This window comes from Amia ocellicauda, chromosome 3 (assembly GCF_036373705.1).
Source record: "Amia ocellicauda isolate fAmiCal2 chromosome 3, fAmiCal2.hap1, whole genome shotgun sequence".
NCBI classification, from domain to species: domain Eukaryota; kingdom Metazoa; phylum Chordata; class Actinopteri; order Amiiformes; family Amiidae; genus Amia; species Amia ocellicauda.
This window is the reverse complement of record NC_089852.1, coordinates 17,123,617-17,142,993: the sequence shown is the minus strand read 5'-3', so window position 1 is coordinate 17,142,993 and position 19,377 is coordinate 17,123,617. Positions and strand designations below refer to the sequence as shown.

Below are 19,377 nucleotides of genomic sequence, written 5' to 3'. Positions count from 1 at the left end.
CCCAGACACACATGCAAACATATTACTCTGTTTCATTTCTACACACTAGCAAATAAAGACATTTAGACATCCACAAGAGAAGTGCAAAGTAAGCAGATTAAATTGTTTTTAATTATCGCTTTCTAGGAATGTTCAACATACCATATATATATATATATATATATATATATATATATATATATATATATATATATAATCTCTTTTTTTGTTTTAATACTCTACAGAAATACATACAATACAATTTAAAAAAATCTTATTGGGGGGAAAAAACAAACATTTCAAATGTTTTCCATGTTTCTGATGACATCGATGAAGGCAGCCTGTTATCTGTAGCAGTCCTTTTAAAGTCTCTGCTCCTGAATGCAACAGGTCTTGCATTGTTCTCTTCTGCTGCAAGTTCTCACCCATGGGAGAGAGCCAGTCGTCGCAATGAAAATCATCTGCCTGTGCAAAATTCATATCACACAATTCAGTAACTCGACACAAGCTTCAGACCCTTAGAGAAGATTTTGTAATTGTATACAGGGCATCTTCAATGAGATACTTTTCTTGGGTGTAAAGAAGAGCACACATTGAATACCTTTTTGGTGGTTTAATAACCAATAATTATACGGTTTTGTCTAATAAACAGACATTTATATTATGAAGCATGCATGCTAAGACTTTGTTTACTTGTGCCCCCCTATAATGCATGTACTACAAACATGTCCTGTTAAACACTGAAATTTGAGTGCAACGTTTTTATTTGGTCTTTTCGATCAACAAAATAAATTGGACTAATAATTTAAAAATCTGATTCACAGTTCACAAAATACATTTATCTTCCCTGCAGATGCAAAGCTACCAATCCGCAAGCCTTTTCATATCCACTGTGCATTTAACAAGGCAAGTTCCACATTGTGTAGATTGAAATTTTCGACAGTGGCTGAGTTTGTAAGTCAGGGGAAAGGGCTCACAACCTAGGAAGCCAATATAACAATTGCTTTACATTGAAACAAATATAGATTTATATAGATAATACAATCAAAGTGAGTATCATGTATTCTGTGGCTATTCTTTCCATATTCGATCTGGTAGCACTATACTGTGGTCTATGAGAAGCATCTGAAATCTTGTGTTTTACAATAGAATTCAACCTACAGCACTGATCTGAACACTGATCAAATACAAATCACACGAGCCTTCAGCTGTTGTTCCGTAAATTAAATTAATTATATTTATTATATTTATTATTATTATTATTATTACTATTTATATTATTGTTTCAAATGGGATCAACCTTATTCCAGATACCAGTTCCATTTTGATGCTGTTGGGATGAAGCTTCAGTAGTTTGTGTAGGCAGAAGAATTAATACTGAACTCTTTTTAGGAGCGCACATAAGCATCACAGTGGCTGAGGAGGCAATTCTGGGGATCTAGTTGAACAAGCACACAATCCTCAACAGATATCGATATCCTCCTCTGAAAATGTTAAACAAAGCATACTTGTACAAATTACACCACATATTCCTTAAATTAGCAACAATCACAGGCACTGACTCCATCTACAGACTTTCACCAAGGCAAGCAGGAACACTGGGTGAAAATAAAAGATGACTGATATATTCTTGGTACTGGTTTTTCCCACATAAAAAAGTAGAATAGTAATACAGATCATGGGTAAATCAGCTAATGGCAGAGAACACAAATTGGATCAGAAACTATTACAGAGCTGATTAACTGTTTGACAGATGTCCTCCTTGGCTCCATGGCTATATCTTTTTATAATAGCTACCATATGAAGTGCTTTTACGCATTATGTATCACTTTAGGTTGCACATGACTGGTGTGGAATTCTTGAGTCTGATTATGTGGCTGATTACAGTTGATCATATTGGTAGTTATTGTGCAGCGATATCCCAGGCCTTTCCCACCAAGTGCAAATTAAAAACTGTGTACAAATATAAATAAAATTTCAAATCGCCATCCACTCGAATTTTTTTTTTTTTTAAGTATAACACTTTCAAAAAGATTACGGTTTAATTACATAAACAATCCCTAACAGAACACTTGGTTCTGCTTTGGGATTATTGTATACTGGGCCCCCACTGAGAAAATTAGAACTGTGCATCTCTTTTCTAAATCACTATACTACCAAGAAATATAGCTGCAAAGGGAAGGAAAATAAAACGCAATTAAAATCTGATCAAACACTTCTGTTAAAAATGTGATATTCAATACCAGGCTAGTAGTGGTGAGAATGGTAATTGGTTAATTAAGCAAAGTTTGCTTGAGAAATTCCGCTTAATGTTGTAGTTTCACTCCAGAGCACCTTGCAGAAGCCAGAGCTGTGGAAACCTCACAACTATCTTTTGCACAAGAGAACTTTGAGGACACTGATAATGGAATACACCAACGAAGACATTCTGTGATCAACTCGATCATCATCCAACTCATTTTAGATGGAAGTGTCTCTACACCTTCAAAGAAAGCTTTCATCAAACATAGCACTTCCTACACAATGTAAATGGCATGCTCTTCCAACGATGGCCTACAAAACCAAGAGGCGAAACCATTCAAAATCGATGGCTAGCTTTTCTTTCCTTGCCTGCCTGTTTTTTCAGACCTTTTGACTTTTAAGGAACGATTGAGTTTAATACAGCGGGTGTTACCAAATCACAAGCTACTTATCAGAAAACTGGAAGGATACACCGCCCGACCCACCCCTCACGAATGGATTTATAAAATCCTGTATAATATTCTGGCCTTTAACATTCCATGACTGAAACTGTCCTTGCAGAGGTCCACCCCCACCCCCTGGCCCATCTCCCCTCTGCTCCTTGTGTGCTGGGCTCTAGGTGTTAATGGCCCTCCAGCGGTCACTGTCAATGCTGTTGATGCTGCCTACAGGGTAAGGGCCCGAGGCCACATCGTCCAGGTAGGCCCCCGAGCTGTCGATCTGTGTGCTGGAGTATGACCCGCCTTCGTGAGCATCTTTCTTGCCAACACCATAGGTTGGGGGGAGGTGCACATCCGTCTCATCGGGCTCGTCAATCTGGGATTTGTAGGAAAACAGGATCTTGGGCTCCGACCTAGAGGAGGAGACAGATTACTGCTAATGCAACTGGAAGGAGTTTCATTCACAAACGTTTGGGTTCACGAAACAGACGTGTGTAATATAGCATCACTTAAACACAAAGGTGAGATTCTGTGCATTGCGAAACTTAGCCCAGGTTCTGAGCAATGCACATGGATCTTAATAGCCAAATAAGCTCAAATCAACTTAGTATGTTCAAAGGTATGCAAGTACACGTACACACACTTGCGTAAGGGCATGTAACAGGTTGTTTTGTTGACTATTACGCATTTTCAACATACAAAATATTTATTGTACAGATACAATGCATTTTTTTATATTTGTACGGTATTTTTGATAATGGTGTATCAATTTGTGAAGATAACTTATAAATAAGTCAAACAGATCTGCATTCACATTTCTGTGACCTATGTATCGCTCAAGTTTCCCTACGTTTTAATAAGTGAAATTGTGCAATTGAACTGCAACAAACTCAGAAATTGACAGAAATTCTAAGATTACGTTGATTGATCATACATACCCAAAAAATCCTTTCAGGAATGTCACGTATATCAGGGGGGCAAACACAGAAAAATAGAGGAATGTTGTGACATCCACACAGCTGTCAAAACAGATGGGGAAAAATAAGTTAATAATTGAGAAAGAAACCAAGGGCCTTTTTCCTCAATATTTTAAAGTTTTACTAATGAAAGCAGACTAACTACAATATAGAGGGGGCAATATCTTCACATCTACATTGTTAAGGAAGAAATAAAAACACTAGCCTTATTAAATTATTGAAGTGAATAACCCTTTTAATAGACTTCTCCGGAGGAAGAGAATACCATGCTTCCAAAGGTAATTCATCTTAGAGAATACATATAATAATACTCCTTAAAAATGTAGGATATGCAATGAACTGCACAAATGGTACCATAGAGCATTTAACTTTTACATTACAAAGTCAAATGTGTTTTGCAAAGGGATTATATAAAACATGAGGAAAAATAAATAAATAAAAATATTTTCTGCCTCTGCTTATTGATGGGAGGATTGTAAAAGCAGAACAAGAGAAACAAGCTCAACTGTTGCGCTCAACCTCAGTGCCCAGTGGAATCACAGGCAGACATGTGAGAGTGCACCACTGCTCTTACTTTGATGAAGGATGACTATGAGTACATACCAAAGCCCCTCTATGATGCTGGCGCACAGTAACGCACTGCCCAGGCCTTGCACCAGGTTCAGCATGGACAGGATGGCAGCATACACATAGAAACTCTTCCTGGCTGCGAAAGATATAGGAAGGAGGGGTTCAGTGCACTGTGCTATCTGTGCTTTGTGCTATCCAACTCCACTGGCAATGGGATATCTGTAGTCTATTATGACATGGCTGTTCTTTTCATGTCAAATAAGCAAACCTGCCCATTCTGCTTTCAATCTGGCTTATGTTCCTGGAATTCTGAATTAGAGCCTATGATGATGACAATTATTATTATTAATGTGTCTAACACTTTTGTCCAAGACAACTAATAATGAGGAAGGGTATGTGCCAAGTTTCTATAACATATACACAGTTACAAATTGTACAGTGGTTTAAAGAAAAAGATCATAAGATACATCATTAATAATAAAGTATCAGTATCAAGTGTAGGAATGTAATCTGCTTGAATAAGGAGCATGTAGAGCTGGAAATGAAACTGCGCCACATTGTCCCCAGAGGACTAGTGTCCCTGATGATGAGGGAGACACACTGACACTCACATGGAAGAGAGATTCTGTCTTTCAGTGGGGTTTTTGGAAGGATGACAATCGTGGAATAAATCTGGAGAGAAGAAAAAAAAAAAAAAACATTCAGGTCTCTTCAATAATTGTTCTGTTGACTACTATTGGTTTCTTTAGTAAAAAAAAAGTGTACTATTAGTAGACTTATTTACTTCTTTATATATTTAATCACTAATTATCAGTGCTGTCCATAGTTTTGAAGGAAGGCCAAAAAAAGAGTATCTCAGTATGTATTTTTAATATAAAATGACAGCTGAGCCAAAGCCATTGCTTACTTTTAATCTATCATTATTTTTGTGCAATTAGTTCTTGCTCATTTGCTTGACCTTTGATCATTATCACACTGTTATCAGTCCATTTTATTCTGTTATTCATGAAACACAAATCACCCTTATAATTGAATCGCGGCTGATGAGTGCCAGCTCCATACAGTGATAATCAACACATTCATCTGGACATAATTCACTATGCATTTGTGTGTGACTGCTCATGATCAAAGCACAAGTTTTTGGTGTTTTTTTTTTTATTCTTTGCCATACAGTTTAATGAAGGGTTCAAATTATACATCATATTCCCGACAATACTTCTCTTGGGCCTGCATTTCGGATAGCTGTATCTTTGGAGCACATTCCTGAACACTGTTAGAGGACTAACTATTTGATTATGTAAAAAATGCAATATGCAGCTCAATGACCCTCATTACCAGGAAGAAAAAGCAGGAGCTGGCAAGCCAGAAGTGACGCCCTCCGTGGCCATAGATGTTGAAGTCCTCGGCTGAGAGATGGACATCTGGATACAGGATCTCTAATGTCCCCTGAAGACATCAAAATAGAGTTAGATTTATCAAGGGCACCACCCTCAATATCTAACAACAGTCACTCTGTCACGGATGGGCCAATACCTGTAGTTTCCAAATAATTCTCTTTGTAGTTTTAGGCTGACAAGTATAGCTTTAAATATTGAAGAAATATCAATCCATGCTGTTTTTTTAACTCCATCAATGGCAATCATAAAGCATCTTATTCAATGAATGAACAATTTCTCCATTCCAAATTGGCAGGGTATGTATACATATACATGTACATACATGGGCTTCCCGCAGCTATATTCAAAAATGTGTGCCGCCTGGCTAAATGCGTGAATGTTGTCGTCCCCGCTCTCGTTCAATACTGCTACCCCCCCCCATATACATATACAGAGAGAGAGAGTGAGTGAACTGCCTATACATAAATATATATAGCAATTCCAAATAAAGGATTTTTATAAGTTACAGACACATATCATAACCAGTTCCATAATCCACTTGCACATTAACCAGCAGTAATAAAGATATCTCTTACCTGTGTGATAGAGTAGCCCAATGCCAGAACAGCAGTGATGGCTAAAACTCGCTTTATGCTCGAATTGCTTTCAAGGTGACCTGCAAATACAACAATATCAGTCAATTGTGCTTACACGGCCACTGATACTGCTCTAATGATGAAGTATGGTGTTACAGTGTTACAGGATAATAAGATACTACACCTCTACAATTTGGTGCTTAAGTACTATCAAATGTAAATACTTTCTGCAAGAGAAAAGCCACTTATTAAAAAAAAAATACACCCACCCACCACCCTCAAAAAATAGTACTAACGAATTAAAAAGTTCAAGCTTATTAAGTGCAGTTCAATAATAAAAACTACTTGTCTGTCATTGAGCTGCATCAGGTTCTGTAGGGTTTTGTAATGCGACCCAATGGGCAGACATACCAAAGGCGAGTCCTAGTATGATGACACTGAGCTCAATGGCAAGCAGGAAGAATCGGGTTATCTCCCAAAGAACCTAAAAAGACAAGATGGTTCAGACATCTACTCAATGACCAAGACTATAATATTATTAGAATAAAGCAATTTTTTATTTTTTCTAAGCTTTATACAGTATCTGGAAATCAACAAGGTGTGATGATGAGAATGATGATGATTATTATGTAACAGATGCATTAATCAAAGTTTAAAACACATTTAGCCACAAAAATCGAACTGCCCTTCGGGGACTAATAAAATAAAGTTGTATTGTAAATTACAGGGAACAATATTGGGCCAGATATAGTAGCTTTCTAAAACAGAAAATTAGCTAGAGCAAAAAAACAAAAAAAAGGCTATAAAACGAACAGTAAACCTTATATGCAGAATGAGAGAAATGCATGTAGGTGCACTGGGTAAGAACAGTAGACCTCGTACAGAATAAAGGCAGACCGATAGTACTGTTGTGGTTGTTTTTTGATTTAACAAAGAAAGGACCAATATGATGGATGACAAAGTGTTTGAATGCAAATGAGTGTTGCTCCTGTACTGCAGATGGGTCACAATATGAATTTATGAAGATTCAATTTCATGGCAGTACAGTCTATACCAATCAGTGTCTGGACCAGTTATCATGTGAGGGGAAGGGATCCTGACGTTACAAAGATACTTGCTTTTCTAGTGAACAAGTCATTAACCTTACTCATTAACCACCTGAATCCTTGTTGTCCAAAGAGGGTTAAAGCATATTTATCAGCCTGTACAACACTAAGATCTGAACATTATTTAAAACAGTCTAATGATCAAATAACTCAGTTACATGGTCCAGCTCATTAAGTAATCAAGGGACCAATTGGATAAGCCAAAAATAATGCAAATCCAATGCTTTGATATAATACAAAGTATAGAACTGAAACCAAGAGAAACACTCCAAATTCAGTGTGAACATTGCATTCTTCTGTTTTTTTTTTGTTTTAGTTTTTTTTCCACCTCTTTCTCCCACCCCCCACAAAGAGCAGGTACTATAAATGAGACCACAATGACACAGATAAAGCTAATCCAGAGATCCCATGACTACGAGGCCTGTTTACAGCTTACCTTGTCAATGATGGTGGCTGCACTAGAAGCACTAACGGTCATAGAGACTATGGCTCGAGTGATTCCAACAGCTGCCACAACAAACACCTGGAGGAGAGGGAGACAAGGAGAGAGTGGGAGACAATCCTGCACTCACATCTCCTTCACACCACTTTTTATGAACTGCTACTGCCCTGCAACTTGTACAGCTATCTTTGTTTGTGTGGAGTTGCAGGTTTCCTGTTGGCTCAAGAAGGCTTTGGTGCATTTAAACACAAAAGTGTTGTCAACAAGCTGGTTTTACACAACCGAGGTACAGCCAAGTGTACTCTTCCCCCTGCAATAAAAAGCATAGCATATAGTTAGGTCCATAAATATTTGGACAGACACAATTGTCATCATTTTGGCTCTGTACGCCATCAAAATGGATTTGAAAGGATAGGATGTGCTTTAAGTGTAGACTTTCATCTTTGAGTGTAGTTACGTCCAAATTGTGTGAACGGCGTAGGAATTACACCCATTTTTATATGTGGTCCCCCCAATTTTAGGGGCTCAAAAGTAGTTGGACAAATTAACATAATCATGAATTAAATTGTGAGTTTCAATACTTGGTTGCAAATCTTTTGCAGTCAATGACTGCCTGAAGTCTGGAACACATAGACATCACCAGGTGCTGGGTTTCGTCCAGGCCTGTAATGCAGCTGTCTTTAGTTCCTGCTTGTTCTTGGGGCGTTTTGCCTTCAGTTTTGCCCTCAGCAAGTGAAATGCTGCTCAATTGGATTCAGGTCAGGTGATTGACTTGGCCACTGCAGAACATTCCACTTCTTCACCTTAATGTCTTGGGTTGCTTTCGCAGTATGCTTCGGGTCATTGTCCATCTGCACTGCGAAGTGCTGTCCAATGAGTTTTAAAGCATTTGGCTGAATCTGAGCAGGTAATATAGCCCTAAACACTTCAGAATTAATCCTGCTGCTTTTATCAGCAATAATCATCAATAAATACAAGGGAACCAGTTCCCTTGGCAGCCATCCATGCCCATGCCATAACATGCTTCACAGATGAGGTGGTATGCTTCAGAATACTTGTTTCCTTTCAAATCCATTGTGGTGGCATACAGAGGCAAAATGATGACAACTGTGTCACTGTCCAAATATTTATGGACCTAACTGTAGATATATTCTGAAACTCTGAAAACGGGTTGAAACTCATTTTATACAAAAAGCTTTGGAAAAATCAACCTTTTAATCCAACAGATCAAAGGATGCCAAGGTAACATCTTGAAAAATGTTAGTAACCTTCAAGATGAAGAACCAGCTATTTTAGTTCCAAGACAGTCTATGCGTATTCCCTGAATTCCAAGTTTACGTTTTGAAATGCAGTTATTGTTGGGTTTATTAAGCTGAGTATATTAAAAATAAATCTGGAAATTTTTTCCAGTCATGTCACTGCAAAAAGTAATGAACCAACTTATATGAAACAATCAATTATCTGTCACATGGCCATTAAGAATGGCAATTGCCTTTTGAAACAGTGGAGATGCTGCACAACTACAATACACCTTCTGTTCCAAACATTACGTAAGCCCAGAAAAGCATTCATCTTAGCATTAAGCATGTTTTTGGCATGTTGGTGGAGTCAATATAACATCCTCTACATAAAGAAGGAGTCTCTCTAATAACTGTTAAACTGATTAAGAAACAAAGGCATTAAATTCATGCCAAAGACATTCTCTCATGGGAATTAGTTTGTGGTGATTTTAAACATGGCTTACAATACTCCACAGTGCAAACAAAGGTCTAAAAATCATGTGGTTTCTAAAGCTACTAATTAGCTGTAATTCTTTGAATGCACAGGAAAACTCCTTGAGAGCTAATCTTGTTAGTCGAGTTGTTTTTAAAATAGTCCTTTAGATTTGCACTGAAAGATAATACAAGGACTGACTTACTCTAACAGGCACATTGCCCAGAATCAACAGATTATAGTTTAAAGAGTATCTTTACAAGTAATTATTCATAAATGTACAATTTGTCATCTGATTTCCATTATTTAAATGAGAAGTGGTCATGGATTAAGAAGGCTAATTACAGCTTTAAAGGCAGGTAGGCCCAGCACAAGAAAACACCAAAAGGTAGCAAGCCTAAATATACAGATGTCACTCTCACCAGTATGTAAAAGGTAATGAAGATGGGACTGGAGGTAGTGCGGATCTTGGCTCGGGCAGACGGCAGCTTCCAGAGCAGGAATATGAAGAACGCCACATTGGGGATGAGCAGAAGCAGGTCCCAGAACCTCACTCTGAAGGCAAACACAAGGCACCACTCAGAGACCGCATGGGCAGCAGTCAGATTCACTAACAAATGCAAAAAGTGTCTCAGGGAAACTACAAGTTACGATCACGCTGGATGTCCCGAAGATATAGTTCAAACCTCTCCTCTGCATGTCACCCAAACATATCATGTTACCCTACATCTTGACAGCACTTAGCTTTTACCGTCCAGGATGTAGGACCTCACTTACTGTACTTGCCTGTATAAACTGTAAATTAGAAGTTGTAAAATGTATTATATTTTGAATTGTTTGAATTTGAATGTTTTATGTAAATTGAATTTGTAATGATTGATGCCTTTATTGAACTATATTTTTTCACTTTGTTTTGCAATATGTTGTAAGTCACACTGGATAAGGGCGTCTGCCAAGAAATAAAAATAAAAATAATAATAATAATAATAATAATAATAAACTGGTCTTCCCCAGTGTACAGCTGTCTCTCGTAACTGTCAGTTACAATACCTGTCCAAGACCTGGCAGTATGAGGGATGAATGTACATTTTTCTACATTTTCAGCCTGATTGACTTGAGTGACCAAAAAAAAAAAAAACATTGAGCTATTGCTATGAAGGAATAAATTAATAAAAGAAAAACCTTACTTGGAGTTACTGATATCTTCATAGAGGACCTGAAGACACTCGTGTGGCTTGGTGACGTTAGCCTCGGTGTCCGAGTGCCAGGTTGGGTACACAGAGCTGTTCTCGATAGTTGGTAGAAGTGAGATGCTCCCATTCCCGTATAGCGCAAACCTCGCCACTGTAGTCGCTGCTTCCAGCATCACTGAAACTGTCCTGACAGAGTGGAACAAAGGAAATACACAAGAAAACACATCCTCTATGAATAATGCCAGAAAGCACCGAATACACTGTTTAATGCAATTCCCCCCCAAAAAAATACTTAAAGGGGAACTATCGCGGTCCCTATAATCATCGTTTTATGTGTCTTTATTATTTTTATTATTATTATTTTTATTTCTTGGCAAACGCCCTTATCCAGGGCGACTTACAACATAAGTGCAAAAATACAGTAAGTACAAGGCATCAATCATTACAAATTCAATTGAACTAAAACATAGCAATTCAAAATAATACATTTTACAAATTCCAAATTACAATTTACACAAGTACAGTAAGTGAGGTCCTACATCCTGGACGGTGAAAGCTAAGTGCTGTCAAGATGTAGGGTCACAGTCAGGGGTTATGGGAAAGGGAGCAAGGAGGAAACAAATCAAGAATTAAAGAAGCATAATAAAAAGTGCTATCTAGCAGGGATAAAAGGAATACTATTTACACGTTGCTATTGTGTAGAAGTAAAGGCCACGATATGTGTGAAATCAGATGAACTGGTGACGCAATCGTAGCTGTATAGAGGGTGTTTGGGAGCAAGACCATGTGGTGAAGTTTGGAGTTTTGAAAGAGAAAAGCAAGAAACATCAAGTGGGTGAATACTTTCTGTACAGGCATATTTAGTTATGGCAGCTTATACTGTACATTGTGGCAAAAAGAGGGCGGCTTCACTGAAGTCTATGCAAGTGTACACTCAGTACTTGTTGCATACATTTATGAAAGCAATACTAGTTTCAGTATTGTACTTTGCAAAAATAAATTTGTCCAACATATTTGTTCAAAACTTTAATATATTTGCGATATCTAACACTGATAGTCTTACATTGTTTCATGTGTGCATGTATTTATACAAAACGAAAACAAACAAAAAAACATTGTACACTTTCTTTGCTAAAACTATTTTCGTTATATTGAATCAGGGGTATGCATCAATCTGGAAGTCGACACAGTATATTTCTTAAAAGATCATTTATCGAGCAGATTTAAAGATTTAAAAATGTCCATTATAATGACTGGTGATTATATGGTTAACACAAGAAGCGGCGACATTTCAAACTACTTACAAGAGCCAAAACTATAGTATAATAATGATCAAATAAAACCAGCGCAAACTGAGCAGGGGTGTAAGAAAATATCGATCCACGTGACTATCGCGATATTATGTTTGGCGAGACTGCATCGATTCAAAAAACGCTGTATTGATATTTTGTATGTTTTTTTTCATACAAGATTCATGGCAGTGGTTTTGTTTTGGGTTTATACCCCGACCGCTAGATACTTATCGAGTCAGACATTCATGCGTGGGGTTTATGTGGGATTTTTGTTTGTTTTAAACCCAGTTACAAACGTTTTACGATTAAAATTGAGATTGATGCAAAATAATTTAATTTGACCCATCTAAACTACTAAATGCAAATCTGTGAAATGTATTCATTGGCCAATCGTACACATGCGCAGCAAGATAGACACGCGTATCTGTTCTTTGATCTACACAGATCACGTCTTAAACCCCCCACACACACACACACTTACTTACAGTATCCCAATATATCACAACCCCTGTATCGCAATACGTACGGTATCGCCAGATTCTTGCCGACACACAGCCCTAAAACTGAGTAGTGTATTTAAATGGAAATATGAACATAAACATAAAAATGATTGTTATAACTGACATCAAAGCACTTTTTTTCTAAACGGGTACACTGCACAGTCAAAACACAAAGAAGAAACACGTGTTTATTTGCAGGGTATTCACTCTGTGTCCACTCAATCGGACTACAGTTGTAAGAAGACACTTGTAATGCTACACAATGTGTGTGTTTTTCAAGCACATGAAAGTCTGTAGACTGTAGGTGAGGTAGAGATTGTGCTTGAACCTGATTTGCGTTTATGCAGCTAAAACACCGGAGACACATTTTATGCATATATTTAGGAAAAGTCACGAACGAGTATCCGCAGTGCATTCAGGAACACAGAGTAATTCAAATGAAATCTGTCAAACTGACCAGCTCAGCGCTTCTAGTATTAAATTATAAAAATGAATCACGCAAGATATCCCATCACTAGAGCTACTGTTCAGTATCTGCGCACAAACTGCAGGGTTACAAGCCCCAATTGGGAAAACTAAACTTCGGATTCAAACTCGATTCGTAAAGAAATATTGAACACAAGGAAAGGTTTTCGGCTTCATTTGCATGCAATGCTTTTCTTACAAGGGCAGTGTGAGTAGTTTACAGTATCATTTGTGAGAAAAACACCTGTTTGCTGTAGCAATTATACTTTAGTTTGCTGAATATAATGATTTGGTGTTTTTTTTTTTAAATATACATTTTTATTCTTTATTACCATTAATGTTAGAGCGTTGTTATACTGTACTATCAATGCCTAGTATTTATTATTGTGTGGCACAACCACTTAGTCTGTTACACTTATTTTAATAAGTTCCCGATTAACCAACCAATGCCCATGTTCTCATTCTGTTTACGCCAAATTCTGACTCTACCATCTGAATGTCTCAACAGAAATCGAGACTCATCAGACCAGGCAACATTTTTCCAGTCTTCAACTGTCCAATTTTGGTGAGCTTGTGCAAATTGTAGCCTCTTTTTCCTATTTGTAGTGGAGATGAGTGGTACCCGGTGGGGTCTTCTGCTGTTGTAGCCCATCCGCCTCAAGGTTGTACATGTTGTGGCTTCACAAATGCTTTGCTGCATACCTCGGTTGTAACGAGTGGTTATTTCAGTCAAAGTTGCTCTTCTATCAGCTTGAATCAGTCGGCCCATTCTCCTCTGACCTCTAGCATCAACAAGGCATTTTCGCCCACAGGACTGCCGCATACTGGATGTTTTTCCCTTTTCACACCATTCTTTGTAAACCCTAGAAATGGTTGTGCGTGAAAATCCCAGTAAATGAGCAGATTGTGAAATACTCAGACCGGCCCGTCTGGCACCAACAACCATGCCACACTCAAAATTGCTTAAATCACCTTTCTTTCCCATTCAAACATTCAGTTTGGAGTTCAGGAGATTGTCTTGACCAGGACCACACCCCTAAATGCATTGAAGCAACTGCCATGTGATTGGTTGGTTAGATAATTGCATTAATGAGAAATTGAACAGGTGTTCCTAATAATCCTTTAGGTGAGTGTATAGCCTATATATTTATACACATACACAAGATAGATAGATATATTTGATTTATTCTTACCTTGATGTAATTTACATTGATATAGGAATAGTGTGAATGCCATATATCAGAGTCCAAACAAAGGTAAAGAGAGAGGGAGAGAGAAAGGAGGTGGTGATAATATTTTAACAATACACATAACAATATCTCTAGTTTTGAAACCAACTTGTTTCAGTTATTTGAGTTTTGCTATTACTGCAAACAACCCCAGTCCTTGAGTAAGGTCACTGTAACAAAGGGCAAGTAAACAGTGCTGTAAGAATTCACACTCAAGAGTGATTTCTATTTACAGTCTAAAGTACGAAAAAGCCAGCCAAAGACTGGTACCTTACCAGGTGGCACTATATTTCTACCAGCCTACTTTTTTTATTTTTTTCCAGAACATGAATTTGACATGCATTTTATCCTCCATTTTTTCAGGCACCAGACCCAATACCTTGCAATATGTCATTATTTTTTTATTTTATTTTTTTTCTTCAATCAAAGAATCAGAAGGGATCAGGATGTCAGCAAATCTCATTGACCAACTGGTACCTCTAATTGGCACCAAGAAATGCCATTATGGATAAATGGCATGGGTAGTCGACCACAAAAACTGTGAGCATTCACTACAGGACACAGAAATGAACAGTCATGGTTAACCACAGGAATGTGCATTTTTCTATTAATCTATGCATCGTTTTGTGTATTTCCATTTCTCTAGGATCAGAAGTGGCTACAAGTTTTTTTGTTCCCAGCTGGTGAAAGATACACAAAGCCTTTTTGGCCAAACATCATGTGTATTTTTTTTTCATGTAATGCAGACACAGTAAATAGGCTAAATTAATATTACAGTTGGATGTAATTAAACCAAATATAGTCTTATTCCTAATGAGATATGCAGTTTCACAAAGCAGCATTTGTTTCCTTAAAAACTGGGAATTTTGTAAGAATATGAATCCATGGATATCTCATCAGTATTAATGTTTTTATTCTTAGTATATGGTTGGCAGCAATGCAACACAACAAAAATTGTGCCCGACTCCATGCACAAACAGCCTTTCCGAAATGTAAAAATCATGGATATACTGTGTGAAAAATTTCAGAAGCAACACCTTTCGGTAAGTGTTTGGTGTTTTTTACTCATTTGATAAACTCTGAATTTAATATCTAGCACTAGATGTGACAGACAAACTGCTGGTTTCACAGACAGATTAACATTTTGTCTTGGACTATCCAATGTTATTTTAGGTAGAGCAGTCCAAGACTAGTGCTAATCGAGGTCTGAGGGACGAGCTGATAGTGTTACACAAATGCATTTAATAATCCTAACAGATTCCACAGACTCAGTGTTCCAGAAACTGTATGGGACTTTGGAAGATGGAGAGACAAATTTGCCCACACAAACACACCTTTCTTCCACATTTGACAGACCAGTAAAAAGACAACTAATCATGTTTTAGTGCAGAAAGGTCAAGGACATGGCAATGAGACTAATCTGATTCATATGACGTCTTGGAGAAACTGTGTGAATGAGAAGAAAATCTAGACCAAGACAATCAAATAAGTTATGGATTATGTAATAATGTTACTATACATATTCTACTATTAATCATTTTCAAGCTTAATTGATACACTTTTGTGACATTATTAGATATTTGAATTTACATTTTCTTTTTTAGGTGACTAAATTTTGAAGAAAGGAATGAATATTATGGAAACTCATAACACATTTTTTTGAGTGTTCAGCTAAAGCACCAATGAACATAATTAATCCTGTTGCTGCAGGGAAGATAAATTCATTGCTTCTGTATTTTCTTTCTCTGTGTTTCCACTTTCCAGGAATTTATGACACAACACAACCTAAAACACTGAAAGGGCATAGGCCTACATGTCCGCTTTTGACATCAGCCATTATTTGGTGAGTTTTATATGCTTATATAATAGAATCAAACTGAAAACGTGCTATACATCTTACTTATACAGTACATGTAACAACATGTAAAATGCATAAAACCTTAATTTTAGGATCCTTGCTAGTTCCCCTTTAAGTCTGCAATATTTCAAATAAATCTGAGCCTGCAGAGCAGGGGTCTCCAACACTGGTCCTATCCATCAGCTTGTATGGGTCACCATTAAATTATCTATCTATATACAGAAACATCTTCTCTTTTTTCACACCAGCCAATCATTTTATTTCACATTCCCATTTTCTATCTTCCTCTAGGTCTTTTTTAATCTCTTAGGTTCCATTCTATAACTTATTTTGTCCATCTTTGGTCTGTTCTTCTTGCAATGTGTCCAGCCCATTGCTATTTTAACATTTTCACTTTCAATTAAAATATTCAACAAATTATATATTTCTTAGGATATTTCAGTTATTACATTAAATGTTGTAAATTCTGTGCATGAGCAATGTTATGAAAAGCAACATTTTGGCTTTTTATGAGGAAGATTGCTAATCTAAATGGTTTCTGGGTTATAGTATGTTGTTATAATTGAAGAGTTCAAACAGAATTGTGATCCATGTCTGACTTTACCCTGTCAAGTAATTTAAAACTGGCCTTCCTTTTGGAAGTAACTTAAATGCCCAGGATATTTCTGCTTTGTCAGAATATTCTGTTTTGCTGTCAGAATGACCCTGATGAATATCTTCTCTCTGATGTGACATTATCCACACGGCCGGTAACTCCCCCATTCAAACAGAATACAAAGTAAAATATTATTTTCTTTGAAACGGCTCCATAATTCGCAGACCACTTTAATGTATAGGAAAATTTGGTTGTAGCAACAAACTATCAAAGCAATTTATTTGTATTCACCAGATAAACCCATGGAGATCTATAGTAAATCAGTGATTTGCAGGAATATAAAATGTTTTTACTGCTAAAGGATGTATTGCACAGCTTTCACCAGATTTCTGTTGCTATGGCAATTTAATAAACACCATAACCCCCAAAGAATGGTCAAACAGCAGTTATCATCTAAAGTAATATTAAAATAGAGTACTTTAATTCATTATATCTATAAATGTCTACAATTGAATGCACAAAAGTATAGTTTATTTAGCCCTATTTCACACATGAAAATACATTATCCATGTAAATTAGTTTATAGAGTAAAAAAACAACACTATTTGTAATATATATACAAGAACATAAGAACATTTACAAATGAGAGGCTGCCATTCAACCCATCATGCTCATTTGGTGTCCATTAATAACTTTAGTGATCCAAGGATGACATGCAGTCTATTTGTGTGTGTGTGTGTGTGTGTGTGCTGTATGTGTGTGCTGTGTGCTGTATGTGTGTGTGTGTGTGTGTGTGTGTGTGTGTGTGCTGTATGTGTGTGCTGTGTGTGTGTGCTGTATGTGTGTGTGTGTGCTGTATGTGTGTGTGTGTGCTGTATGTGTGTGCTGTATGTGTGTGTGTGTGCTGTACACAGGTGCTCTGAGGTGTGTGCTGCTGGCTGCAGGGTCTGATCACCCCGCGTCTGCAGCTGACAACACGTCACATACATCACTATGAAAAAATGTGCGACCTGAACACTGTTCCCCGCCCAATTCTCAAATATGATATCATTTCATTTCATATTTAAACCAAGCTCACTTTACCTCGTAACCGATGCATATTGTTTAAATTGGTGCAGAATGTGATCAGATTAGACGACTGACTAATTAGGTAATGGTTGCGAGTTTAAACTGATTAGCAATTCCCAGAGCAAGATGTGCACTGAACACGACACACGACACACACACGACACACACACGACACAGGCTCCGCGCTCAGCTGCGGCCAGCTGTGTTCACTCCGGCGCATCTGGCGAGTGGCTGGTTAATGGCACGGTCTGTGCACAACATTAGATTATCCCGTGTTAATCTGCCCAGAAATTAAACAAAACTACTCAAGTATCTGAGAGCCGAAACTTCGTCCTGATGCTTTTCTGGAGGAATCCATGATGTCTTTTCTTATTATTGAAAAGGGAAAATACGTGCCATGTCAACACCTCGATTGTCCGGGTTGTCGTCCCCCGAGAAATGACCTACTTCCACGGCGCGAAATACCAAACAACCCCGACCTGTGACAGCCGCAGCTCCGCACTACTGCCGCCGTCCATCGCCCCTCCACCCGCCAGCGCCGAGCGGTCAACCGCAACACGCCGCGTCAACACGACCCTCCAGCAAAGCAGCGGCGCACTGGACGATGTGCGCAACCAGCACGATGCCACACCGCCACCATCATCACCATCATCACCATCACACTAGTCTAGTTATCCCAGTATTAGTATTTTGACGTACCCGTCCCAATACAACCCTGTAGGAACGCAGAATGGATTCACAAGTTACAATATATCCCGATCTAAAGCATGTTACTGACCAGACAGCTCGCCGATGATAATGGCGCAAAGCCTCGGTCACTGATTCCGTGTTGCGTGTCAGCGGCCGGTCCGGCTTTTCTGGATCTGGTTTCCCATTTTCAAAGGCAGCACAGAGCCGCCCCAAGACCAGCCGAGTTCAGATACTTACTAACTCGAGTCCTGTATACATACGATTGAAATCCCGACGCCTTCTGTCGTCGACGGCATTAAAAACCAAAGAGAGAGAAATAAGCAGAAACACTTCCTGACTGGAAACAGCAGGACAAACCAAAATAATCAAAAAAAACAAAAATAAAAATAAAAACTCCTGTCACCTGACAAGGGGTTTGTCTCGCGTTCCTTTCCTCGCCAGCAGGGAACTGCTTCCTTCCCGGGTGAGACAGGGAGTGTCTCAAAAGAGCCGCACTACAGCCCAAATGTACCTTGAATCATTTCCATGTGCGTGTCCCTTTGCTAACCCCTAATGCCACCCACACGGTCCATGGCAAACGCGCAGGTGTGCAGACCCAGTTCTGCGGCCCGGATTCACAGACCCACATCGGCACCAGCCACGGCCAAACTGGGTGTTACTGTACGCAGTGCAGTCCCACAGCAGTGCTAGTCAGGATCCTTCATTATTTGTATCCCATGCTTTTGGAACATACGATACTGGCGAGCAACTACTATAAAGCCGAATGCAATTTAAATCATGTGCTCTGTGCTGTGTAGTACACCATTGCTCGCTTGAATAGGCGCTCTGTGTTGCACATAGTTTACACACGACCCCTAACAGTCAACTGTGACTTGATTGACAGCTCGGCTGACCAATTGCGACTCTACAAACAGACAGCGAGGGCTTGTGCGGCGCGTTGCTTTCTGGGATTGGTAGTCTTTTGGTTCCAATGCTTCAAGTCTCCCGCAAGTATTAATTACATACATAGAGTATACTTTACTGAATTATAATCCAGATCTCAGGGGT

General features: G+C 38.3%; 1 protein-coding gene across 3 annotated transcripts; it reads right to left on the bottom strand.

The window, feature by feature from the left end:
- Positions 1-725: 725 nt before the first annotated feature.
- tpra1 (transmembrane protein, adipocyte asscociated 1) lies at positions 726-18,766 on the bottom strand. Of its 3 annotated transcripts, none has more exons than XM_066698360.1 (11): positions 18,419-18,766; positions 10,628-10,819; positions 9,863-9,995; positions 7,722-7,808; positions 6,591-6,663; positions 6,180-6,259; positions 5,543-5,653; positions 4,819-4,879; positions 4,241-4,343; positions 3,599-3,679; positions 726-3,073 (listed from the first exon to the last, which is right to left on the bottom strand). In XM_066698360.1, exons 2-11 carry the CDS (start codon positions 10,804-10,806, stop codon positions 2,836-2,838), a joined length of 1,146 nt encoding a protein of 381 aa, XP_066554457.1. In that variant the 5' UTR covers positions 10,807-10,819; positions 18,419-18,766; the 3' UTR covers positions 726-2,835. The 3 variants fall into 3 exon arrangements, with proteins under 3 accessions (XP_066554457.1, XP_066554458.1, XP_066554456.1); XM_066698361.1 differs by having other exon boundaries at positions 18,568-18,766; XM_066698359.1 differs by having other exon boundaries at positions 10,628-10,814; positions 18,419-18,765.
- Positions 18,767-19,377: the final 611 nt, after the last annotated feature.

Bases quoted from the DNA above. Each gene is read 5' to 3' on its own strand.
- tpra1 (XM_066698360.1), bottom strand. From the start codon at position 10,806: ATGCTGGAAGCAGCGACTACAGTGGCGAGGTTTGCGCTATACGGGAAT. The intron at 7,809-9,862 runs GTGAGAGTGACA...CCTCTCCTCCAG, and splicing joins TCATTACCTTTTACATACTG to GTGTTTGTTGTGGCAGCTGT. The intron at 6,260-6,590 runs GTATGTCTGCCC...TTGTATTTGCAG, and splicing joins CATACTAGGACTCGCCTTTG to GTCACCTTGAAAGCAATTCG.